This window comes from Nyctereutes procyonoides, unplaced genomic scaffold (assembly GCF_905146905.1).
Source record: "Nyctereutes procyonoides isolate TBG_1078 unplaced genomic scaffold, NYPRO_anot_genome, whole genome shotgun sequence".
NCBI lineage: Eukaryota > Metazoa > Chordata > Mammalia > Carnivora > Canidae > Nyctereutes > Nyctereutes procyonoides.
In genome coordinates, this window is record NW_026575140.1 from 47,982,493 (window position 1) to 48,008,735 (window position 26,243).

Consider the following 26,243-nt stretch of genomic DNA (forward strand, 5'->3'; position numbering starts at 1 on the left):
ACGAGGTCACCCTCTCTCTCTACCAGACTCAGGGCCACCTGATCAGATGAGGCAGGAGAGGCCCTCTCAGGTCTCTGTGGCAGAAAAGCTTCACTCCATGAGAACTGTGTTTATGACATTAAACTCCCCTGGCTTTGTCTTCTCTTTATTCTGTTCCTATTGTGTTTGTTTCTTTAGGGTGTCTCAAATTCTTCTGGGAGACGTATAACACCATTATAAAGACCCATCAGCCTAGGACTGCCAAATTCATAGGCTAGATTCATAGGCTGGAGGGGGCTTCCCCAACCAATCAGATGCTTTTGAGTCTGTTCTCTTAGAAACGTCCCCTCCAAAGCAAAAGCCACAGTAACTTGTGCTCTATCCTGGAAAAATGAATACTGCCGAGAGCTCCAGAGACAGTAAAAGGAGGGAAGGGGCCCTTCCATCACTCCCACAAATGTCCCAGACCCTTAAGGCTTGAGGCACAGACCTCAGCAGAAAACCAGGAGGTGTTTCTGGGGCTGGAGGCCTGTGGCTTAAGGAGATTGCACAAATGCAGAAGGGGAAAATTTGGTACCCAGTCAAAAGGAAAGAATGGCCTTGTACTGTCTGACTCACAAGGGCTCAGCAGGTGACATAGGGAAGCACTGGGGTGAACAGGGGACTCGGCTCAGCTGGTGACCTCTCACCATTCCTTGGGTTATGAGCCAGCTGTCTATGGGCTCCAGGTCAGAGTCCCCACCTTTACCTCTCTTCTGGGCCGAGGACAGAAAAGTCCCAGAAAGAAAAGTCACAGCAAGACCCAGAATAAAGAAAGCAACAGTATATATCATGGAAACAGAAAAGCCACTGTTGAGAGTTGATCTGTTATCAGGTAAGGGGATGGTGGCCCGCTGCCCCCGCCCCCCTCCAGCGTGCCCCCCTTACCTGCTTGAAAAAGAGAAGTTTAGTAATCAAGAGTCCCAACAGGGGACCATATACTTATGCCAACTGTTTTGTACACTTGGAAAATCTCCATGAGGTCACAGAAAGTTGACCACGGCTGCTTCTCCTGATTAGGGCTCTTGGGGTTGGCAAAGGGTCCATTTTTCAAAGAGCCAGCTTTTACGAAGTCATTTCTACTCTGTTCCTAACTTCTTTCTGCTTGTTTCCTCCTTCTCAGTTACCTATGTGTTTCTTTTTCCAAACTCTTAACTTGACCATTGAGTTTAGGTAAGTTACCCTTTTTCAAATGATAAAAAGCATTTAAAGTTAAGACTTCTGATGTGGTTGCACTGTGCAGGTGTGGCTATACCGTCTTCTCCCCTTTCCTGTGTTCTCCGTTGGCCCAGTTTTCATTTCCAGGTCAGCAAAGTTTAGGATATGGAACACTGTGAACTGAAATACTGGCCTGAGGATGCATGTGGGTAAGTGTGTGCACAGATATACTGAGACAGAGACACACACACAGAGATCTACATATACTCTCACACAGACACAGACACACACACACACACACACACACACACAGACAACACAAACCCTGCTTCCCCTCCGCCCCCCGCCCCCATTGAGCAGTAAACATGAAAGCAATCTGCCTACCATCAGGTGGAAAACATGCTGGAGTCATCAAGATCTTTGCAAACAGGGAGATGGGCCAAGCCACACACCCAAAGGGTGAAGGGCAGGACCCTGGCCACCTCTCCTGTGCTTGGATCCAGGCCTAGGCACTGATAACAGAGAGATGCAGTAGGACACACCCTGGCATGGATGGGGACAGGCCCTGGAGGCAGAGTGGGAAGCAAACCAGGTCCTCCTGGCTGAGGAACGGAGCTTCAGGCCAGGTCAGGTTGGGCCAGGAGGAGGTAATGCCCTCATCTGGAAGGGTGCTGGGGGGCCCTCCTAATGCCCTCTCTGAGTTCAGCAGGAGACATCCCAAGTACTGAGAGGAACAGAGCCGCGGTGACCACTGTGTAGATTTTGGGAGTCCCAGTGCCAGGGGTAGAAAGGCAGGGTGCTGAGACGCAGGGCAGTTGGGCTGGCTCTTCTGTGCCCCCTAGTGGCCAGTGCAGAGGGCCACACAATCCTCCACCCAAGTCTGAGCCAGGACAGAGGAGCAAGTTCCTTCCCCAGGCCAGTCTTCTGGAAACCAGGCTGTGGCACTACTGCCGGTCAGGCCCATTTGGACAAGGGCTGCAGGAGGCCAAGAACTGTTGTTCTGGAAGCAGACCTCCCTGTCCAGTGGGCAGGTGAGTACTGCTCCTTTCTAACCCAGCTGGGGGACCCTGGGAGGAGGTCCAGCTGTTCCGGGGGCCACTATCCCCAGAGCGCTCCCCCCACCCCATCACTGCAGACACTCATTCACACCCTGCCACATACATTTTTTAGCGAAAAGGGGGACGGTCCCATGAGAAGCATTAAGACACAAATCCTTTCCCCTGCAGTGACCTGAAACCTCACGGAATGCACAGCCGCAATCTGGGACTCTAACAAGCAGTACCCGCCACTTCAAAGCCCCTCTGCCTTCAGCCTTGCTCCTTACCGAGCTGCCCAGAACACCCTCCTGGCTTCTACCCGCAGCTCCCTCCACCTCTCCAGCCCCAGATCCCCAGCCAAATCCTGGCCACCCACTGCCTGCTAGTGGCTTGGTACTGCTTCCCTAGGCCCACCACAGATGCTCAGCTCACACGCTACTCAGATGATCATTTCCCTTCCCTGAACAGATCAGTGTTTTGTCAGAGCACCGCCCAGCCCCAGGGCAGCATAATGTCTGAGGAGAGACCCTATCTGGCTGTAGGAGACCTCTGCCCTGAGAGCTCGGGGCCCCCAAGGTAGGAAGACAAGGGGCTCTGGAGCTGGACCTCCCAGGACAAATCCCTGCTTGCTGTCTGCAGGGACACTGGTGCCGAGAGCATACTGCCAACTCTCTGGGCCTATCTCTCTGGGGTTCACAGGCAAGATGACTGGGCAACACTCGAGGGGTGGGGTGAGGACTCACAGAGGCAATACAGCGCTCTCAAGGCAGTCTTCCCCAGTGGACCCTGCCCTCCATGCAATCCACCGTCTGCTTTACTACCCAGGCAGCTTTACGGCACGGGCTGACTTTCCCTCCAGAGGACTCCAGGCAGAAAAACAGGCTTAAAAACCTACCACTTCAGAGCTCTGTTTCCGACTGTCTAGTGCAGACGCCAGTCCTCCAACAGCCTGAGGGTCCTCGTAGGTTACCCTGGAGACAAGCAGCACAAACGGTCAGTTCCCTGAAGGGGCCCCAGGGAAAGGGGTGGTGACGTATAATCACTTTCTAGCCCTGGCACCTGCCTCAAGGGTACTTGGAAGAACAGTTCCTGAAGCCTTGACATTTAATGGCTCAAGCTGTTGTCTGACTGCAACCAAAGCCAGGAGGCCAGGGTTCCAGCACAGGATGTCAAAAGTGCCCTGAAAACTGCAAATAATATTAATTCTTATTTTAAAAGCAGCAGCCTCAGTGACATTTGATAAGGGAGATAGTCTTATGGTCTGGGGTTGGGGTCTGTCACTAACAGCCTGGCACTAACAGTCTGTCACTAACAGACCCCAACTACGGAGGTTCTCTTCCTCTGTGTTCTGACCCCTTTTGCTATATCCATGTTAAAAGCAACTTGTGCTGGTAAAGAGTGACTGGAGCCTTGGGTTTCTGGTCAACCCATTGATGCCTGAGTGTGGGAACTCCAAGGTGAATGCCTCAAGATGTTGGGCCCCAGGGAAAGGCAGGAAAGTGTTCTTTGCTTGCCTTAAGGTTGAACAAACAGCTCAAAGCATGTTCATGTGTCTCCCTGAGATGCAGAGCATTGTCTATTTTGGGATCAATGTCCCCAATATCATATGGCTCATCCTGGCCAGGGCTGCCATCAGGGAAGTCTCTGCCCACATGCTAGCACAGGAAAACCATGCTGATGAGAACGAATTCATGCCCTGTCTGGCTATACCCCCTAGCTCCCAGTCATCTTTAGCAGCAGTACAGGGAGCAAAGAAAATGCAGAGTGCTCTCTCATGACTGACAGGAGAAATCCAACTACAATCAACCCCAAGGCGGGGGGTGGGGATGGTGTGTGTGGGGTTTGGTGTTCATTCAAAATCTCTGTCTGCCAAATCCTCAAAGACATATTTCTATGTTCTTGGCAGCCCTGGACCTCGTAAATAAAAGGCGTCTTTGTGTTGGCCTGTGACCAGGCCTGGATCAATCCTCCCCCAATGTCTTCCAAGAGCTGCTGAAATGGTCCCCACATACGTCTTGCGTTGTTCGGCCAAGGAGTTCCCTCTCGTCTGGGCAAACATGTCAAAGCCATCACGGGGATTACACTGCTGGAGTGAACTGAGGGTACCACTGACGCTCTCAGTCCCCAAGTCTGTGGTAACAAAACAAATGAGGGGAGGTTGAGAATAAAATGTGGCCCATGGACTTCACCGAGCATCCCCACATTCAGAAGCCAGTGGGCACATTATTGGGGGAGGTTGGGACACAGGGACACAGGCTTTTCTTCAGCACCCGTACGTGGAGGAAGAGTCACGCTGGGGCCCAGATGGGGGCCAGAACAGCCACTGGCCCCTCCCAACCCCAAGCTGCTCAAGGTGAGCAAGAGTCATTATAAATGAAAGGGAGATGGCTGGCAGCAAAGAGGGACAGACCTGGGGCCGGTGCCCCTGCAGATTTCCCACAACAGTCTTATCAGAATGTTCCTCACTAACGCAGTCACACATCTAAGGGCCCGGGTCACGTATTTACTTGGCACCCACTACGTTCAGAGCTTGATCGTGAGCAGACCAAACTGAATCTGATGTGGTCCCTGGCCTCAAGGAATGTATCGAGTAGGTGGGAAACAGACAGACACCACCAGTACCTGGCCTGAGAGTACTGGAAGAGACTCACAACTGACCTCAGAGTGGGGCCTGAAGGACCAGGAGGGACAGGTAACTTGCAGGCACAGAGCCTGCAAGTCCAGGGTGTGTGAAGTGAGCAAAGCTCATGGAAACACTGATGAATGACAAGTCTGGAAAGGCAGGTGGGAGGTGGGGTGGTGGGGATGAAAATCCTCAAATGCCGGGTCAAGGAGCCGATGGAAAGGATACTAGACCCTTTAACTGTAAGATTTATTTCCTTATTTTTAGGGACAAAGCATTTGTGCATGCACATGTGGAGGGAGGAGGGGAAGAGGGGGAGAGAGAGAATCTTAAGGAGGCTCCACACCCAGCACAGAGCCTGACTCAGGGCTCGATCTCATGCCTCTGCAATCATGAGCAGAGCTGAAATCAAGAGCTGGACGCTTAACCAACTGCACCACCCAGGCAACACTAGACCTTTATTTAAGAAGGCAGGCAACAGAATTCAATTTGACTTTTGGATATCAAATCTGGTGGCCATATGCTGGATGGATTGAAAGCAGAGAAATCTGTTCCAAAAGAAACAGTGGCTACAGATCCATGAGATGCCAAGAAGCCAAAATTATAGCAACTGACAAGCCACTAAATAAAAGCCTGATTCAACTGAAATGGAATGAAGGTATAAAAATAAATGTTAAGAAAAAAAAAAGGAAAACAGAAAAGCAAGGTAGAAAGAATTTTGTGAGGGCCATGCGTTATTATTTCAATATTCTAATTTTATTTAATAAGAACTGGTATCATCTGCTATATCTGTAACATCTAGAATCATATACACACTTGCAAAGGGAAATGTGGAAAAGAGATGAGTTTCTTTTGCTCTGGTTTCAGACACTGGAGTACTTTAGGCTGATACTACTTCAAGGAAAGCAAATAGATCAGTGCCATCACTTCCTGCTCCCAAGCCCATGGCAGACATTACCAATCAGCCACAGACTCATCTTCCAAGCCCTAATGTGGCTTCAGCATCCTTCTTAGACTTGTGTCCCAATGAGCTGAAACCTATTTGCCATCCTTGGCCTTGTTTATATCGAGAAAACAACCACTTCAACCACATAGAATGTTCCAGATAAAACATAGTAGCTACCTTTCTTTAAAAGCAACCAACTTCTAGTTCCTTGGAACTCCCCCTACCCCTTCTTTCCAACACAGGCTTATATTTTAAGTTTAGGGACAGAAGTCATCAATGAAAGGTGGTACAATTGGCAGGTCTGAGAAATACACTTTCCCATAGATTCCTCAAAAGGCTCTCTTTGGGCTTTCCAACACAGAGAGAAAGGGGCCCTCAGTCCAGGACGTGGCCTGTAGAGAAGGCCCCTGATACCCTGTGAGACACTTACCCAAGCCCGCAAGCTGAGAGGAGAGAGAAGATGGGGCTGCCGTGTTGCCCACCATTGGGCTCACCACGGCTGGAGACCCTGGCCCCAGGTCTATTAAGTTGTCTTCGGTCACTTCGTTCAGTACCTGCCAGCACATGAGACAGCAGTGAGCCCCAGAGCACCTGTGTTGGGCTCCTGGGTAAAAGCCAGCGGGCCCTGTGCAGGATGCCTGAGGAAAAGCACCAACACTGCAGCAGTCCAGGAACATGGCAGTTCTCCCTGTCGAGACTTTAGGGGTCCACGGTGGCCTGGCTCTTAGCAAGCCCCTGCCTACTGCTTCCCCCACCTAAAGGTGGTGGGGCTGAAGTGGTCACAGGACAGTTGCTGCCCCAAGAGCTGGGGACTTGGGGTTCAGTTGCCACCCTCCCACCAGGAATGTGCCTGCTAGCTCTTTGGCTGTATCCCATCAACCAGAGCTTGCTCTTTCATTACCTAAGTTTTTTTTTTTTTTTTTTTTTTTTTTACAGTAAACTCAACTCCTAACATGGGACTTGAACTCATGACCCTGAGATCAAGTCACCTGCTCTACAGACTGAGCCAGCCAGGTGTCCTTAATGATCCATATATTTAAGCTCGAGTTAGAAGACCTAGAAGTGAGACCACACTGAGGTAGGTCTCCCAGCACCCACAGATGAGAGAATGCTAAAGGAATACTTACTCCATTACTGGCATTTTGAACCGATCGGCCTGACCTGTATCGTTCAAACCTAACAGGGGAAGGAAAGCGGTTAGTAAGGAGAGGGATGATGTGGCACAGTCATACTCACTGCTCCTGTGACAAGCTCCTGTGGACGGAGGGCCCTGTGAGGCCAGTAGACACTGAGGCTCCAGAAAAGGAAACCAAGGGGGGGCTATTTGGGGGACTAAATTCCCCCCCCCCAACAACTTCACTGCACCTTCCTCTGTGGGTGCTCCCCTGGCAGAGGATCAGCCTCTAGGCTCACCCCAGAGCATACTGAGGTAAAAGTGGAAGGTGTTGGCTAGCACATCCAGGAGGCCACTATAAGCATTCCCAGCTGTCCCCTCCCACTCTGGGCTTAGAGTGCTCCTCTTGCTTGTAGAGCCAGAGGCTGGGACTACCATTTTACCTGAGGGTGGCTCAGGTATCTGCAAAGCCAGACAAGAAGTGCAGCCCCCTCCCTATCTCACAGAGCTGTGCTAAGAGTGATTAGCCTGTGTCACTGAAAGGCCCCCAGCTCAACCTTCTGGAGGAATGGGGCTAGGGCACACACAGGGCAGAGACAGCTAGAGGAAGAAGGTGGACACAGGCCCCTGGCCTGCCCAAGACTCCTCTGCAGCTGTGGATAGGACCTAGCTTGGAGCAACACAGAGAGCGTCTACTCTCCTGTACCCAAATTCCTCTCCCACCAGATAGGGAATACAAGAGCAATGGTGAGGCATGCGTGTGGGCTGCCCTTGCATTTCAAAGTTCCAAAATTCCATGGGCAAAGAAGTAGCTAAGAGACTTTCTCCAGCTAGAGGCTGGAGAAACCAGCCTTTACTGAAGTCTGCTGGGGTCAGTGCCTGGTGAGTAGTGATTCCCCAGGAGGGACAATCTGGTTAGGGGATGTGTGTCCCCTGTGGTGTCAAGAAACACCTGTGTTTTTATGAATCACGCCCTAGAAAGAGAAGGAGAATATTAACACACTTGAGAAGTTTCTAATCCTGGAGTACCCTTCCCACACCGTCTTGGAGGGACAATTAAACTTGTCAAAAATGCTCAAGCTAGAAAATTTGTGCTAAGGCCGGGTGTGGCAGACTCGGGAAAATGCTCACATTAGACCCTGTCTTCCCATCCAAGGAGGGGCTGAAACAGGTTTAACAGGTGAAAGGCCAAGCCCATTTAAAAATGGAGAAACTGGAATCACATGGCAAAATCAAGGGGTCTCAAGCTGGGAATCGAGGCACCCCAGATCTGCTCCTAATCTCCAATGGACACATAGGGCCCCTGGTGGCTCCACATCCTTACTGCAGAGGTTTCTTTGTCTGCTGGAGAGACACAGGACCACCCATCCCTACTCCACAGCTGAAGCTGAGACAAGGCTGGGGGTCCTAACACCCACAGTGAAATCACCCTCTAAACCCCCAGGGACAAGAGTCTATCACACTGACATTAACTGATGCCAGATCATCATGCTGGGAGTCAGCACAGGCACCAGGGCCCCAAGTCTCCGAGGGCCAAGGGTCTCAGACTTAGGAGAAGGTTGGCCTGCTCCAGGTGCTTTCTGGTGCCTTTGCTGGGAGAAGCCCAAGGCACACACACTGGAGTGAATCCATGGGAGCTGTGCCTGCCATTACCTCCTATTGACAACTTCTTCCCCAGGGGAGGCTTTGGAAAAGGAAAAGAATTTTCAAGTTGGTTACCTCAAATCCAAAAATGATTTGGCTGTAGAAAGAACTCAAATGAACGTGTCCATGTGTCTGTGTGTGTGTTTCCCTAAGCAGCAGCATCCGGCACTTATACCCTGCCTTCTTCAGAATACTCTAGACACACTGACATTTGCAAAGGGAGGGAAAAATCTTTTTTTCTTTTTTTAAAGATGGGAAAGAGGAAATCTTTTTTTCCTTAGTAGAGATTTTTTTTTCTCCTTTAATCCTTTTCAAACTCAAAGGATCTTCAAAGGAGCAGGTGTGAACCCCTGGGCCCCAGGGCCCCCGGCCCTCCCTCTGAGGGCCTGGGGGGAGTGGAAAAGGCAGGGCAACCAGAGGCTTGCAAAGGGCAGAGCCTAATTCTGCCTGTCGCCTTCCTGCTGCTTGGAGAATGAGAAGCATTTTCCCTGTCAGCCGGGAACAAATTAGCATCTCTGATGAGCATTTTCCAACTCTCCTCTCCCTTTCCCCATTGTTTAAGAGAGAAATCCTTCGGTGGGCATGAGTCCCTGGGAGGAATGAGAAAGGACCTCGGCCCCACCTCTCGTAGCGGAGGAAGACGTTGTTGAGGTCATCGTTGACATGAAGCAGCTCCTCGGTGACCTCCTCATTGGACACGCGAGAGATGAGCTCCACGATGCGCTGCTGCATGGCCCGGCAGGTCCTGTTCAGCTCCTAGGGAACACACATGCCTCTGGCTAGCCTGCTGGGGACGTTTTTTTGTCATATTCCACTTCTTTGGCAAATCATAAGCCAACTCTTAAAAGTCACAAAAGGAGTGCATGCTTATCCAGAAAGCTGGACATGGGTGAGATGCAAAGTACAAGGCCCCTCTCTCACTGCTTCCTGCTGCCCCAGAGGAAGTCAGCTCTTTTTCAACACACAGAGAAGCGTCCATAGCTATGTACACTCATATGCGTATTGGTACATGTTTGTACAGAATGTTCTTTACATCTAAGAATAGGATTCTTTGCAGCTTGCTTTTTTTCCCTCTTTAACACAATACTCTCAACCACCCTTCCCGCAATGCCTCGTACACCTCCCCCACCCCTCTGTGCATGGATCAGACTGTCTCACGGTGCTTCTATTATTGGGCATTTAGCTTCAGGGTTTTTGGCTAACCCAAACAATGCAGCAAGGAACATTCGTACGCACACAGGCTCCTGTGTTTGTGCCAGTACTTCCAGAGGACAAGCTCTTAGAAGTGGAATTTCTGGGTGAAAGCATATGTGGTCATTTAGAATACAGGCTGGTAATTGGTAATGGCAGAAGACCCTCCAAAAGATGACAGCAGTTCATTTATGCTCCCAGCAACTGAGAGTGTACTTTATGACCACATTTAGGTACATCTTGGTGGCATGTCTGACACACTCAGCAAGCTCTGACATGTCTCCCAGGCTGGCCTAAGAGGACTCTGATGAACCCCCAGTCACCACTGGAGCCCTTTCTACCCTTGGGAGGATTGTCTCCCTGCAGACAGACCCTTACCACTTTATGGCATGGCATTTGCAGGCTTCCCCGGCTCCAAATGGCAGCCTGACTCATACTCTCATTGAAACTTGCTTGTGGAGCTCCCTTAACTACCTGCCAGGGCTTCTTGCCACCCTATATGCCAAACTGGCACTGTAGCACCCCTGACTACCAGAACAGCTTGGGGAAAAAGCTCCAAGCCCCAATGGGGGTGAAGCAGAGAGGAGATGCTATCCCCATCCACCTGGATACCAGAAGCCGCTGATGACCCAGTGAATGAAGGGGATGAAGGGACAGAGCAGAGGTCCTTCTTTCTCACAGTTCAGCCCTAAGACCACTTCCTTGTGAAATGTTTCTGGTAGATGTAACTGCTCTAGATACTGTACACATACATGACCTCTTTTCAGCTCCTTATTTTGTCTCATAATCCAGCTGGCTTGGCTAGAATTAGGTTTCCCCTCCCACTAGATCATAAACTCCACAAGGGAGGTGCCATCACTTCTTGCCCCAGGAATGCCCCCAAGCCCTACAGTAGGCCACACACAGGGAAAAGGCCCAGTCATCACCTGCAGGGTCAACCACAGAGGTGGCTAAACGCACACCAAGGAATTCTGGTGCCCAACAGTGTCCTGCAATACTGCGCTCACCACACAGGGGCATTACGGCTGGGCTCCTTATCTGCCTCCCCCTCTATACTGGGGCTCCTTGAGGGCAGAGCTGGCATCTCTCGTCCCTGTTTCTGCAGTATCCATGACTGACACTTAGGAGATACTCCCTAAATGCTTTGGAGAGAATTAATGAATGAAGGTAAGTTGCATTTCTTCCATCCACATCTTATCCAAGGTACCTAAACAATGTTCCTTACACAGTTGTGTGCATACCCACATACACATGCACAAACACCCCTCCTTCATCACCGGAGGACAGTGAGTGTCCTGGGCTTGATCCTGCAGGTAAGAGCCATGGAGTGATCTTGACAGACCTGCCCATTCCAGAATAAGTAGATCATGACCAATCAGACACCAAGTGTGGACACTACTTCTGCCATCACTCCTCCCCTGGCTGCTCAGCCTGTGGGAGGCTCCTTCCCCAAGAGCAGGGGCAGCTGAGGAAAGCAGCCGGACCCACATGGGTCAGCCCAGAATCACCCCACCACAACAGTAGCTGTCAAGACAGAAGGTTTCTAGATTTAGGCAGCTGCATCCAAAATAGTCTGGTGTTCACCGGAAGCAAAAAAGCTTCACTGGCGATTCTCTGGATTGCTGGGCCCTGTCTATCTGGTTATGGAAATACCAGGCTTGTCCTGGTTCTACCCTGTTGCTGGTCCTCTGCACAGCCAGAATGCTGCTGTCAAGTCTCTCTTGGCCATAGGGACAGTGTCTGGACCTTCTAGTTTTTTCTATGAACAGATTCCCACTCTTGATTCTCCCAGGACTCCCATTCTGGGTTGGAGAGAAGGCAGGGTGATCCTGGAAGGAGAGGGCTGCCAGCAAATCATAGGATAGTCACAATTCTCTCCCTACCCCTGACCTGGTGCCTCCAGGTACCAGCTGTGCCCTGGCCACATCAGCCCCGGTGGAGACTAGAATCCCAACCAGCAGGTGTCACAGAGGAGGGGAGCTCAGAAGCAGGCTGAGGCTGGAGGAAGAAGGATGGAGACCTTAAATCTACAGTGCTCTGAATCCTTGGTCATGCAAATGACCAGCTCCCCACCACTGTCCTTGCTCAGTATCTAGACCACCTTAGCCTTCTTCCTGACCCTCTCTCCACTCAGGTCATGATCCCAGAGTTCTGGGACAGAGAACTGAGGCTTAGGGCCTAGGGCTCTTTGCTAAGCAGGGAGCCTGCTTCTTCTTTTCTGACTATCCCCCTGTGTGTTCACGCATTCTCTCCCTGTCAAATAAATAAATATATTTTTAAATTAAAAAAATAACAAATACCAAAAATTAATTGCATAGAACATCATATCCAGTAGAGAGTGAAATATCTCAAAATCTCCACTCTCCACCATTCTGAACAGCTCATACCCCAGGCCAGCCATGAGAGGTATATTTGGGAGCCGGCCTAGAACTTGGAGCCTGGCCAGAACTCTGTGATGGATTGCCACAATAACGGCCATGGATGCTGGTAGACACTCACAGGTCAAATCCAGTCACTGGAGGGACAGTCAGAGTATACAGGAAAGCCAAAGGTCCAGCAGAAACCCTAATTACAGGAACAAGCTATGCTCATGAGTGAAGGCTAAAATGAAAAACGAAACACAAAAGCCCACACAAATGAACTCATGAAAAAAGCAATCACATTAGATCATGGGAAGGATTCCAACAGCCAGGACTGAAGTGAACAATGCAAAAAATCGTAGTATTTATGATACATTGTTAGAGTGCAGGGAGCACCTGTGCTTAGGGCAAGTAAGGGAGCATGGATATGGATTAACTTTAGAAGACCAACCCCCATTAACAAAAAAAACAAAAAACAAACAACAACAACAACAAAAAAACCCCGACATTTGGCCATTCTTGGACAGCAGATCTTGCCTAGTGCTTTGGAAGACACACTGGCAACCAGCCAAAATGTGCGGGAACAGAAGAATGGGAAAGACAGCCTGGGGACACAGGAGGCTGGGTAGTGGACAGCAGGAAGAGACATGGTGCCTGTCTCTCTGCAGGCTGCCACGATGATCCCTTCCTGGGCCACTCTGAGTGTCACTCTCTCTTCCTGGATGTGCATGTGTCTCGTATAGATGAGATAGACCAGCACTCAAAGTCTCTGCAAAAAAAACTCTGATGAGCAAAAGGATCTTGAGCCCAAAAGGATCTTGAGCCCACTCCTTCCCACCTCAGCCAGGCCCGGGTCAGGGAAGTGTGGCCTGTCTGGTGTTCGTGACCAAACAGCAAGCCCTGGTTCCCTAGGGCTGGGGAGGCTAAGGTTAGAGGTCAGTGACTTCCTATCCAAACTGCAGGCCAATTCTAAGATGGAAAGAGGTCCTAGGCCACCCTGGCAGAAGCTGGCAGCATCAACTCCCAGGGCCATACGCCTTTTCCAAACATACTTCAGACTTTCTAGAATAGCAGATGGCCTCAGGTACTAGCTCTTACTGCTCAGGAAAGCTGAGAAGTCAGCCCTCTGCCTGCCATGTTCCTCTGCTCCTCTTCCATCAAAACAAATTCCTACTCATCCTTCAAGGTCCTGGAATGTTTCCCCATCCCAATGTTCAATCACAAAATTTTCAAATGTAAAGAAAAGATTTTAAAATATTATAGTAGATCCCATGTACCCAATATGATTCCACCTACCATTAACATTTTACAATGCTAGCTTACCATGCAGCTACCCAGCTATCCAACTCTTTGTCCCCCTAGAATATTTCCTGGGGACTCCCCTCAACCTCTACCTCTTCAAGACTGCCACAGCACTCTGGACATACCTCTACTCATTGCTGCTGCCCCAGGTCTCCAGTGCTCCTCCAGCAGAGCCTCTGGCTTGTTTATCTTCAATAAATGATGATGAGCCCTTACGCCCCCACCCCAATCAGTGGAAGGCTGGAAAGAAAGAGTAAGACGCATGGAAGTCCCCCAGAGTCAAAGGAAAACCAAACCAGATCCCTCAGAAGACTGCAGGGAGTGTCTCAAAAACATGGCTCCAAATGTCCAAAGCACCAGAACCACTAGCCAGAAAAGGGGAGGGGGCTGCATTCAGTCTCCCCCAGGAGCCCAGGCCCTTCTGGATGCTGGGAACCAAGTGGCAGCCAGCCAGCCAGCAGCCATGTCTAGATCAGCTCTCCAGCACCCTCTGGGCCTATCTCTCCCTGGGTAGGAAAAGGGGGATCAGAAAAGTGGTGACATTCTGCAGAGGGCCAGTGAGGTGCCTCCATGGCATGGGGTTAGGGACACCCCACCCTATGGCAGCCAGGGCAGCTCTGCTTTTATCTCTTCAAACATTGCAGTTCTCTGTAGAATTTTATTTGTGGGGAAAAGGGTCGGACTACTTTAAAGAAATGTTTGGAAAGTACCAGATGATTTCTGCTAGCTCTAACATTATGACTTCAGCGTGGAGGAAGAATGAGACCCCAGGGCACAGAATGTGGTGAGCTCACGGACCATAAGCACCAGAAACATCTGTTTTGTCCTTGCACTTGCTACCTCTTCCCCACAGCCTTCAGCTGGGGCACTGGGTGAGATGACCTCCAATCCATAGGCACAGCCTCACATGCTCTGATCCCAGAGGGTCACCCAGAGGACTGTAAAAAAAAGTTTTGCTTAAACTTGTCTGCCCTAGAGTTTCCAAATCAAGGATATCCCAGGGTGTCTGCCGAAAGTTTTACCATCTCCTTCCTTCAAGCTTTAAAGTTACTATCTTTTTTTTTAAAGATTTTATTTTAAATAATCTCTACACCCAACATGGGACTCGAATTTATAACCCCAAGATCAAGAGTCTCACATTCCACTGAATGAGCCAGCCAGGTGCCCCTAAGTCATCATCTTAAAAACAAAAAAAAATCAGACAGTGAGAAAAAAGACATCAAAGAGAGGAGGAGGACCAGTGTGTTGAGATTTTGCCACCAAATACCAGCTGGCCGCCTGCAAGACCTCCATGGGGTTACCCGCAGCCAGATCCATGGTGGGTGCAGTTGGGAGACCTTCCTCAGCCTACCTCCTCCTCTAAACCAGCCACACAGAGCGACTTTCTTCTGGTCCTGAGTCATGAAGGCACACTGCTTACCCCAGTCATCCTTCCCACTGTGCAACAGCCAGGACAGGCATTTCCTACATGCTGAAGATTTCGGCTTTGGCCTCCTCCTAGGTCCAATGGTTCTCAACAGAGGGAAAGAACAGCTGGTTAGCGTTCTTTGTACAAAAGCCCTCCACCGATCAGAACATATTAAAATATCCTCTTTCCATCTAATTAATCCCAATGCCTTTATCTTTTCTTCAAGGGACATTCTTATCCCCACCTCGCAAAACAATCTTTTAATCATCCTTACAGGTTTCCTCTGAACCTTCTCCAAGATCTAAGGAACACGGAATAAGGTCCTGAAGATCTGCTTTCTATAGCTGCAAAGGAAGGGGGAAGGAGAAGAAACTCTTTGTGGAAGAGAAGTGGGAATAAGAAAGCTAAACATGTAGAATAAACTAGATTTCTCTAGAGAAAATGGTCCTGGACATCCCTGTTGAAACGAGATGCGAGAAGCAAGAGGGGATATACCATCTGCTACTTGAAGAAACAATGTGGAGGAGAGCTTCTTTTATTATCTGATGGATGGCCATGCAGGAATGCCCAATTTTGGCATCACTGGATTAATTAAAAGTTACTATTATTTGAAGACAAAGCTCAAGAGGCTAATTTAGGAGAGTACTGGACAACAGCCTCAAGATCTTTCAAGACTTCCAAAACTGGATTCACAGGCTGAAGACATAGATGCAGTCTCAAATTTCAGGCCTGATCCCAAATGCCCACACACAGGAGAGGAAAGATATGGCTTACTAGCCCCATGAGAAAAAAATGAAAGGTTTTAGGTTGATGGAAGCTCTGGATTTTTGTGGCCTCCTGCTGAGAACTGCCAGGTCATCCAAAAAGGTGGGCTGCCAACATAGACTTAGCCCGTGGCAGGCTTATAGCAGTCTTCAAATATTTAAGGACCTACCTTGTGAAAGAGGACTTTGGTTCTTTTGTTAAAGACAGACCAGGGTAGCAGTTATAGGAAGACAGACTTTAGATTGCTGTATAGAAGGATGTACCAATAATAATCACAGGAGCTCCAACCTCTGTATGAGCTGCCTGTGCCTGGCACTGTACCAGCCACCCCAAACGGACATTTAAAAAAATATATTTTATTTATTTATTTTAAGAGAGAGAGTGAGCATGAGCAAGAGGATGGGGAGGGGGAGAGGGAGAGAGGGAATCTCAAACAGACTCTGCCAAGTGCAGGGTCCTATTCAGGGCTTAATCTCATGACCCTGAGACCATGACCTGAGCCGAAATCAAGAGTTGGATGCTTAACTGAGCCACACAGGCACCCCTCAAATGGATGATTTCCATCCTTCCAAGGTGAGTGTGATCACTCTGGGCTGCCCAGTTATCACCCAGCCCATCAGTTGTTGGGCCTGGATGTGAACCCAGAGGTTCTTTCTGCCCTCCTTTGGTGCTTCCCAAAGTCTAACCAGGACGTGCATTTCTTTTTATTTGTTTTAAAGATTTTATTTATTTGAGAGTGAGCCAGAGAGCCTGAGCAGGGTGAGAGGTAGAGGGAGAAAAAGACCCTGTACTGAGCAGGGAGCCTGATACGGAGCTCAGTCCCAGGACTCCTGAATCATGACCTGAGCCAAAGGCAGATACTTAACCAACTGAGCCACCTAGGTGCCCACAGGACAGGCATTTGGAAAGGGGAGTGCTTCCATGGGCTGAAACAGCCTGTCATGACAAGAAAATGCTAAGTAAAATGAGGTGAGCACACCAGGTAACATGCTGTAGATGGAATCTGAACACATGTGTGGAGCTGGACTAGTTGCCTAGGTCTGTCCCAGCTCAGGGAGTGGAGGGTTCCGCCTGGCACACAGCATTCCCTCTGGGCACCCTGCCTCAGTTTTCCTCAGGGTCTACAGCTAAGCGGACAGCACAGCACAAGGAGTAGCTCTCCAGCGCCACACCTGAGAGTGCTCTGCGAGGCCCAGGAAGCAATCGGGACATGACCACCTATGATAGTGGTCCGCCACACTGGTGCATCCTGGAGCTGACACCTCCAATTCCCTCTCCTTGCATTCCTTCCACCTCCTACCCAGCAATTTATACTCGAGTCGGGAGCAGCTTCTGTTGGCGTGAACATTTGGGCTGGTGACAAACAGGTTTATTTCCATGGCCCTGGCCAGCGTGGTGAGCTCTGGACAGCTTCTACCCCGAGCAATCTGGCTGCCCTCCAGCTCAACCGAGGGGTTCTTGGGGCACATTCTAATCCCATCGCTTTCCAAGCAGCTGGTATCATCTTCTCATGTGGAAGTCTCGCTGTTTGGGATGGCCCCAGCCCTTGGGAGCCCCTGCTCAGCTGGCCTCCTGCTGGCCAGGAAGACGAGGAGGGAAGATGTCAGAGATGATGGAGGAGCAAGGCCAGGAGCCAGCAGGACCGTGGCCGTTCACACAGAGCTGCCTGATTCCTGAATCTCCCGTGCTGAAAGGCCAGCCTCCCACTGGCACCCAGAACCATTCTTTCTCTGTTTGATTTATAAGATACCAGGGAGGGCTGGTAGGCTTGGAGTTAGAACAAAACAGAGGGAAGGAAAACGTCATGGGAAGCAACCTATTTTTGAAAACTGTGAGCTGACGCCAGGAGATTAGGTTCTGTTTGTCTTGGCTGATGGGCTTGTTTAAACACACACACACACACACACACACACACACACGCACGCACACACACACACAGAGTATGCTTGCTGTCTGGGTCTGCTCTGGCTGTCTGGAAGCATGTTGGCTTTGTTCAGCCCACCCCTGCTGCCAGGAGCTCAGCTCTGTCCACTGCAAACCCCCTGTCAGCAGGAATTCTGATGCTGACACAGCACAAAGCTGCCTCAAGAGGCCCTCTCAGTTTCTGGATTGTTTCTGGACTGATCTGATTTCTACATAGCAGCTAATGTCTGGAAGAACTCCCCCTGCAGGCTGGGAACAGGGGTCAGTGGTGCATTAACAGGATGCTGAGTCCCCTAAAGTGTGGCACTTGGGCGCTAGACCCTGCTGAGCAGAGGCAAGACTGGACTGCTGCAGGTGTTAAGAGTGAGGTCTGGAAAAAAAAAAAAAAGTGAGGTCTGGGAGAGGCCACTCCGGGCTCCTTATTTGGGCTGGCTGAGGGTACTCAGCTTGGCTTTAAGAGCAACCTGACGTCATGGCTTCATGGAGATGAGCTGTTTCCTGTCTGCCTCCTGCACTGGGTTAGGGGCTCCTTCAGAGCCTGGACCACACTCCACGTACCTCTGCTTCACTCTGGGTCAGGCCCAGGGCAGGTCTCCACCCACCCTCATTCCTAAGAAGGAAGAGGGCATAACAAGAAGCATTCTGGGACCAGGCATGGTCACTTTGGCTATGTGCAGTGTGGAAGGCTGCAGTCATCAGAGTCGGGCCCTCATAGGCTGCAAGTGTATGCCAATAGCAGGGTGGGAAGTATGGCACTTGGGGGACCAAGACTGAGGACTGTGAATGCCAGACAAGAAGAGCGGCAGCAGGCACGTGGCAGTGAGGCACTCTCACCAGCTCGCCAAGCCAGTCTGGCTCCTGACCTGTTTACTCAAGCATCTTGCCTTCTGTTGAAGAGATCTGGCACTTGCAGCTTATAGCATCCTTTCTCCACCCCTCCAGAAGGTCACTGCTTCTAAAGGCAGTGCTGCTGCCACTCTCTACACATGCCAAAGTCATCTGAGACAGCTGTGGGGGAGATCTGGTTGCAAGCTCTGTATCTGGCTGGCCAGGATCCCTGACTCTGGTCTGAGGGTGACCCCATAGGCCAACCCTGCTCCCGGGCCCCTTTCTGCCGTGCCCCCCAGATCTGCAAGGCATCCAGGGTGTGGGGAGGCCAGCTGGCAACAGATGCTCAGGAATCATAATATGGCCAACCCCAGCCTGGAATCCTCAGTATGCAAGAAAAGAAAAGCTTCTACTTCCTCTCTGTCTCAGGACCATCTTGGGGGGTAAAGTGTGGCCACAAGGTCTCCGGCATGCAGGAAAGGTTGATGAGGTCCTGTCATAAATGTTTATGACATAGTGTTGAGAAAGCAAATTGATATGCAAAACTGTACAGATAATAGGACCTCAATTACATTCGAAATGAAAACAAACATGGAAAAAAGTCTGAAAGAAAATGCATCCAAACTTCCACAGTAGTTATCTATCTCTGGGTGCTGGAATCCAAGAAAATGAGTATTTTCTTCTTTATACTTCTTTTTGCTTTTGATAGGCAGGCGTTCTGCAACTGGCCTTTTATAATCAGGGAGAAAAAAAATGTTACAAAGGAACATAAACAAGAGGGCCTGGTACTGGCTTCTGACCCGTCCCAGGAAGCATGAGGTTGAGTGCGAGCCTACAGGGCTCCGGGCCCCACTCCTGCCTCACTGGTGTACCCCCAGGTCCACAGCTTCTACAGGATGAGCATCCCCCATCCCCTCACCTGCAGCAACTCCAGATCAGATGAGTCCTCCTGCCCAGGGACCATTTCTGTTAACATTTCGGACATGACTTTTGTGTTTCCTCGAACAACGTCCAGTTCACTCCGAAGCCTGGCAATCTGTTGGGCAGGGAAGTGAGGAGGAAAGCAGGGAGCAAAGGGTCAATCAAGCTGCACCTGTCTGGTGACAGTCCCATTCACTGCGACATCAAGGTCACGCCTCTAAATGCTCATCTCTAAATGCTCGGCATTAGAAGGCTTATTGTCTCACTCTGGTCTGTGTGTGAGGGTGAGGGAGAGAAGAGAATAGGACAGCAAGGCCCAACCTACGGGGTGTTGGTTACCAAGAGTTTGTCACAAGTGACTCTGCCAGGAAAGAGTGCTGGGTCTGACATGGACAGAGCTGGTTTGTGGCTCAGCCCTCCCACCACAGAAACTTGAGTGGGGAGTTCATCTCTCTGGCCTCCATCCCTACTTGAACTTTCAAGTGAAAGTGATAGAGCAGGGGATCCCTGGGTGGTGCAGCGGTTTAGCGCCTGCCTTTGGCCCAGGGCGCGATCCTGGAGACCCGGGATCGAATCCCACGTCAGGCTCCCGGTGCATGGAGCCTGCTTCTCCCTCTGCCTGTGTCTCTGCCTCTCTCTCTCTATGTGTGTGTGTGACTATCATAAATAAATAAAAAAATTAAAAAAAAAAAAAAAGAAAGAAAGTGATAGAGCATGTGATCCCCAAGGGCCCTTCCGGGCTGGGGTCTTCATCGGGAACCTCATCATTACAGATGCTGGCCCCAGGGATTTATATTCAAAGCACTATGGTCCTCAGAGGGGCTGGCCAGTGTTCCCTGGACTTCTCTGGTGTGGCAAGAATGAGGGAGAGGGACAAGAGAAGACCTGGGGGAGATCCCCTCCCACCCCAGCTCCCTACCTGCTCATCCATCAGAGCTCCCCAAAGCCTGGGCCTGGGCCATCTTTCCTGCAGTAGGGACACCATAAGGGATAGATCTTAACCTATCTGAGCCCCAGTCTCCTCAGGTACAGAGAGGGGAAAACGATGCCTACACCTCAGGGTTGCTAGGAATAACTGAAGTGAAGACCCTACACAGTGCTGGCACCCATGCACCTAGGACTCACCCAATCCCTTTCCTAGTAAATATCCAGAGAGCTGGATTTTGTTATGGCTCTCAATTGCATTTTGACCTGGCTCAAATGACACCTCTTGTCCTCACTTAAGCCTTTTCTGACTCTCCCCTCCCCCTTCTCCGAGGCAGAAACAAGCAGCCCACACACCCCATCCTGTCCCACCTGCCCTGGGGCAAGGACTCTGCTGAGTCCAAGTAGGGACTCTCAGCACAGGGATAGGGACAGGAGGCCTCAATAAATCTGTGCTGGATAGACAAACAAACAGACAAATGGTCAATGAGGGCATTGGGTTAGGTCCCGAGAGACTCTTTTCCCTCTGGTTCTGACTGGTGGGTGAACTCTCAAGTCTTAGACAGAAGAGGTTTCTGGCCCTGGAAGCTCAGGGATACGACAGAGACCACATGGGCCCAGAAGCCCTTGGGGTCCTCTAGGCTGGGCTGGGTTCCTACTGGCTGTTTCCATCTTCCCCCAGGGGCAGTACCCATGCCTTCTCGCCCATTCTAGACCCTTCTGGAGGTCTAGACCATTCTGGCTGCTGGGAGGGCTCTTCCGAGCTCCCATGCAACTGAAGAAGAGTCAGTGGAGGGTCTCAGGGACAGTACAACTCCAAACATGTCAGACTTCCCCTTGAGCAGAAAGGGGGACATTGCTGCCCCTGGAAGCAGAGCTCACAGCCTCTGGAGACCTTCTTCCCCAGGGCTTCCCTTCTGGGGACAGGTCCTGGCCGTTACGAATAATGAGAAAGGGCAGAAAGGGCGAATGAAGCCCACAGTTATCGTATGGGCCACATTTTAGCTATGGGTTTTTTTTTTCTTTTTTTAACATTTTATTTATTTATTCATGAGAGAAACAGAGAGAGAGAGGCAGAGACACAGGCAGAGGGAGAGGCAGGCTCCATGCAGGGAGCCCGACGTGAGACTCGATACTGGGTCTCCAGGATCATGCCCTGGGCTGCCCTTAGCTATGGGTTTTAATCTCCTCAGCAGTACTCACAGCACTTGGTGATTACCATAAGGCCTCTCGGGCTGCCTGTCAAGCTCACGACTCTTCATGGGGTGAGAGGGAAGGACTATCGCCCCATTCTACTGACCCAACTGGCTTAAATGACCTGGCTGAAGCCTCACAGTGAGCAGCGGCGCAGGGACTCAAGCCCAGGCTGCCTGACCTCCAGCTCACCTCCCACTGTGCGCCTCCTGGGGCCAGCAGAGAACGGAAATGTGAGCAGCCCTGGCACACTTCCACTAATCACACCTCTTCATTGACCCTTCCGTTTAAATAAGTTTCTGTAACCCTGACATTGTCACAAATATTAATTAAGGATTTAAAATATATAATCACCAGAACAGGTTTTCCCCCCCCCTAAATGTGGTCAATTCTCAAATTTCAACTACTGGAAATTCTATAGATTCATCTAAATACTTGACTCTGTGACTCGTCTATAAAAATCTAGTTTGGGGTTAAAACGGCATTGGCCTCTCAGGAAATAACTCGGGGAAGGTAGGCAGTGTTCGAAATAAAGGCAGGAAGGGCGCTTCCTAAGGGCCTCCCGCATCCTGGCCTCTGCTTCCACGTCACCTTGCTGCTCGCGTCACCGGCCTCTGATGGCTGTGGCTCCTGACAGGATCAATCCAAACCTCTCCGCGTGACTCACAAGGCTGTTCACAATGGAACTCCATCGCTGTGCTTTGGCCTCACCCTTTGTCTCTTAGATCCCACACCTGTACTGATCCTCCAAAACTCTCCACCTGCTGTTCCCTTGAACACTTCGCTCCTCCACGCCTCTGGCCCCAGGCCTTCTCAGACAGGCCTCCCTCACCAGCTTCGAGAGCCTCAGCAGCGCCAGGTCCCAGGTCAACCCTCCAGGCAGTACTCAACTCCTGGCTCTTGCTCCTGCAACTCTGCCACCACTGTGTGGACCGTCTCTGTCTCCCCAGTACACGGAGAGCCCTTGGAATGGGGCCTAGGTCTTTCTGTCTGTGCGCCACTGACACCCTAGCACAGTGCCTGGTGAGGGAAGGTCTCCATATGTCTCCAGAAAGGGTGAACGAGGACTGTCAGCCAACTTGCCTCTGGCCCAGAAGTATGCAAGTACCTGTTCTGAATTGGCCATGATGGGACCAGTCACGCTCAGAGCCGGGGCCTGTGGAGCAGAGGAGTACGGAGCAGGAGAAGGTGAAGAGTAGGAGCTGGCACTCGTCCTCTGCTGCGACTGGGACCTGGGCATGGTTGCGGCTGGATCCACTTCAGGGACGCTCTGGCATGGCAACAACATAAGTCCTCCATTCACTTGGAGTTGTTTGTGCAGCTGGGCCTGGCCCCTACCCCAGCCCGGGTAGCACTTCCTGCCACAGCAGCAGGCAGAGGCTCTACTTCTAACCTGTGAGGCTCGAGGAATCCCTCTGCCCCCTCTGCACCCAGTCTCTCCATCCATGAAGGGCGCAACCAAGGGCTCCTCCCTCTACTTACCTCACAGACTATGAAGGCCCTTCAGAAAGGCAGCACTGAGGGCGCTCTGGGAGAGCTTTGGCCAGGGTTCCCATTAACAAGACCACCTCAGAATCTGAGTGGAGGGGGCCCACTACGAAGTTTTGCTCATCATGAATCCCTATTTGGTACCAGAAGATTATATTTTGGCCTTATGAGTAGACTAATATAAATAGTAATTATGCAATTTACCAAATGTTCTTTGTAATTATAGACACAACAACACTGTTCTGGGTCGTTATTAGATGAATAAAACAGGTTACATTGATTCCACAAACATAGTAAGTGGTTTGGAAGGATCATAATGAGAATAATGCTTTGCAAAGTATAATTTCTGGTGCTTTCCCTCTGAGCATCTCAGATAGCCTCTTGAACGTTAACTGTGATCCATGCAAGAGACCTGCATAGATATTCTGGATTTCTCGTCCCCATTTCAGAGATGGGCAGATGGGGCCAGCAGGCAGTGTGTGCTGGGACAAGGTACATCTCCCAGATCCTGAAGCTTCCTGGCTCTCCCTCCGGGCCAGGGGCTGATTCCCAGCCAATAGAGATACTAGTTTCCAGGATGAAGAGTGTCCATCACTGCATGCTTTTCATTTGGAAGGACAGAGCTGTCCCACCTGGTAAAAGCTTCCATGGTAGGCCCCTAAATGGGCCTTCCCTGGTCTTTGGATTCCAAGGCTGGCAGGATTCAAGGATGTCTGGATATTGCTGAACACTCTTAGCTCAAAATAAAATTTAGATCTATTTGACAGTCGAAAAAAACAAAAGCTGCCCTTTGCTCCATGGTCAGTGACATCATCTAGCTCTTCTGTGTTACCAACAATGAGGTGCTCTGGTGCTCTCAGAGGAAAGATGCCAGCACCCCCACACCACATTCCTGGGGCCTCTGAAAAGCAGGTGCTAGGGCCCTCATGGGATGGATGGCTCCACCCAAGCAGCCATTTCCACAAAAATGTCGGAACTGATCCCTCTATTATATTCTTCCACAGTCAGATGAAAACGGGGGTGGTGGGAGGGGGACGGGACACTGCTGCCACTTAATCACCAGTCAACCAGCTGTCTCACTCCTGCATTCCCCCTTGTTATTAAAAAGAAATGCCCTCAAGCTTTAAGAAAGCGTGATGACAAGCTGAATAATTCAAATAGAGTAGCAGAAGGGTGGTGGCAGTGGCTTGCCTGTTCTGCAATAGGTCTTTCTAGAAAATGCCAGCTGTAAGCTTACCCGCTGTGGTGTGTGTATGGGAGACAGAGCGTCCAAGTCTGCCATGGGAAACTCGACCCCCTTCCTCTTCAGTTCCTCATATATATGCACAACACCAGTGAGGTCAGGGCTGCTTCGAAAGGCATCAGCCCATGCCTGTGAGCAAAGAGAGGGCCTGTTAGGAAGCATTTCTCACCAAAGGGAGCCCAGGTGCTCTCTCAGAGGCCAATGCTCTCTGACACTCGAATGCAAATCACGCTGGCCAAACTCACTCTACTCCCGTTCCCCTCACCAGCTCTGCCACCATGCGACTGGTGAAATGTGGTTTTCAATGGTGCCCTTGAGCATGAACAAAAACACAAAACTTAATCCAGCATGTAGGATTTCCTTGGAGAAGATACGGAGAAATAACACCTAAGCACTGTGGTGGATCCTAAAATGCAGGCAATCACCCTAATCACCAGGAAACCAATTCCTGATGATGTTCAGCCGAAGGGCAAGAAGACATGGCCTCGTTGCTGCACCCGCAGGACACCACGGGGACCAGAGAGCCACGGCTCTGCTCCACTGAGCTCTCAGGGGCAGAGGCAGGAGCCGTAGGCAAACCGAGCAGAAAGGAAAGGTGAAATTGATGTGTCACGGAAAATAAAGGCTAACATGGGGTTTCCTCGGTGGATAGGAGTGTGCAAAGGCAAAAGCTGGAGAGGCCCAGCCGGAGAGGTGAGATGAGGGAGGCCCAGGGGCAGGAGAGCCCAAGCTGCCCACGGTGTCACCGCACATGTGCCCACATGGGAAAAGTGACTGGAGAGCATGACCACTGAAGTCCCTTCAATGAACACACCATGCAGGGAGGAAAAGAACAAACATTTAATAGATTGTCACTTTTCATGAATTCATGAAACTCAAAATTTTTTAAAAAATATTTTGTTCTTTGGAAGTGACAAAATCTTTAGAAAGAAAAGAAAAAAGAAAAGAAAAGAAAAGAAAAGAAAAGAAAAGAAAAGAAAAGAAAAAGATCTCTAAAGGGCTCCCCACCAAATGAAGCTCGTCTCTTCAGAACCATCCTATTACCATATACATACCCAGAGGAGGAGGCACTGTGTCTGGCCCCCACAGTTCTGGTGCCAATTCTGCTGTTGTCACAAGCCTTCGACTGCCTCCCTGGCTCTAGTCATGCGTTCCAACCAATCCTGAGGCAGCCACGGAAACTCTATCTCTAACCAACAGACCCATTTGAAGTTAAAAGGTCAGTTTCCAAAAAGCTTTGCCCGTTCCGACTGATGTGTCCTGCCACAGACATTCCTGTCAGCCAGGCTTCCTTGATCCACTCATTTGATCTGCACACTCAGGGATTTAATGCCCGCTTGAGGCCGGCCTCTCTTGGCCAACACTTCTTCTGGATGCTGAGTGGGGCTCAAGGTGCCTGCAGAGGGCTGTCTGGAATGCCAGCTGGAGAGCAGCAGCCCCGAGGCCTGCCCCCCTGGGGAATGCCCCAGAGCCCTGTTCCCTACCAGCTGCTTCGGTTGCCACCACCAGATTAAAAATCCAGCTGAGTCTTGGGAGACTAGCTTCAAAATGCAGCTCGTATGTTCGTTTAGGGTCTGAGAGCAGGTTTACAGCCTGCTGTGGGAGGCTGGGGAGAAAAAAGCATCACAGTAGTTCCCTGGTTGCTATGAGAGGAAGAATAACTCCAGAGGACCACTTTTCATTTATTTTGCTCTCCATCTCAGCCAGATCTGAGATAGAAAGAATGGGGATTAAAGAGCCATCACTGTGCTCTCCGGGCAGTGGATACTTCTTGGGGCACCTGCCCCAACAGCAAGCCAACAGACCCCCCTTCTCCTGTATTATGCCTTCTATGGCAGCAGGAGGAAAATACACATCCCAAGTTGGGCCACACAGCTTCCCCTCCTCTCTGGAGCTTAGCCCTGAGCTTGGGGAAAGCTGGGCCCCCTCTCTGGGTAGGTGACGCTGTCCTCTATAGATGCAGGCACTGTGAGGCAGCTGCATGCCCACTGGGGATTGAGGAGCAGAGACAGCCTATGTTGTTGGAAGGTATAGCCGGTGTGCTGAGAGGTACAGCCAAGAGAAGATGTGGAGGGCTTTCCTGATCCCTTCAGTCCCTTTCCCCAGGTCCAGTTACACCCAGGATCCTGGGAAGCCCATCCTTGTCATGACAAACT

General features: G+C 50.5%; 1 protein-coding gene across 3 annotated transcripts in view; it reads right to left on the reverse strand.

The window, feature by feature from the left end:
• The window catches only part of TOM1L2 (target of myb1 like 2 membrane trafficking protein), a 121,355-nt gene that overhangs the window by 11,867 nt on the left and 83,245 nt on the right, over positions 1-26,243 (reverse strand). For 2 of the 3 annotated variants that reach the window (XM_055304903.1, XM_055304901.1), the window contains exons 5-12: positions 24,082-24,216; positions 22,465-22,626; positions 19,237-19,353; positions 9,163-9,296; positions 6,910-6,958; positions 6,213-6,336; positions 4,226-4,343; positions 3,109-3,184 (exon numbers count right to left, since the gene is read on the reverse strand). In XM_055304903.1, the coding sequence (XP_055160878.1) occupies positions 3,109-3,184; positions 4,226-4,343; positions 6,213-6,336; positions 6,910-6,958; positions 9,163-9,296; positions 19,237-19,353; positions 22,465-22,626; positions 24,082-24,216 (915 nt within the window). Of the gene's footprint in view, positions 1-668; positions 735-3,108; positions 3,185-4,225; positions 4,344-6,212; positions 6,337-6,909; positions 6,959-9,162; positions 9,297-19,236; positions 19,354-22,464; positions 22,627-24,081; positions 24,217-26,243 lie in introns of all 3 variants that reach the window. The other variant, XM_055304900.1, reaches the window with a different exon arrangement.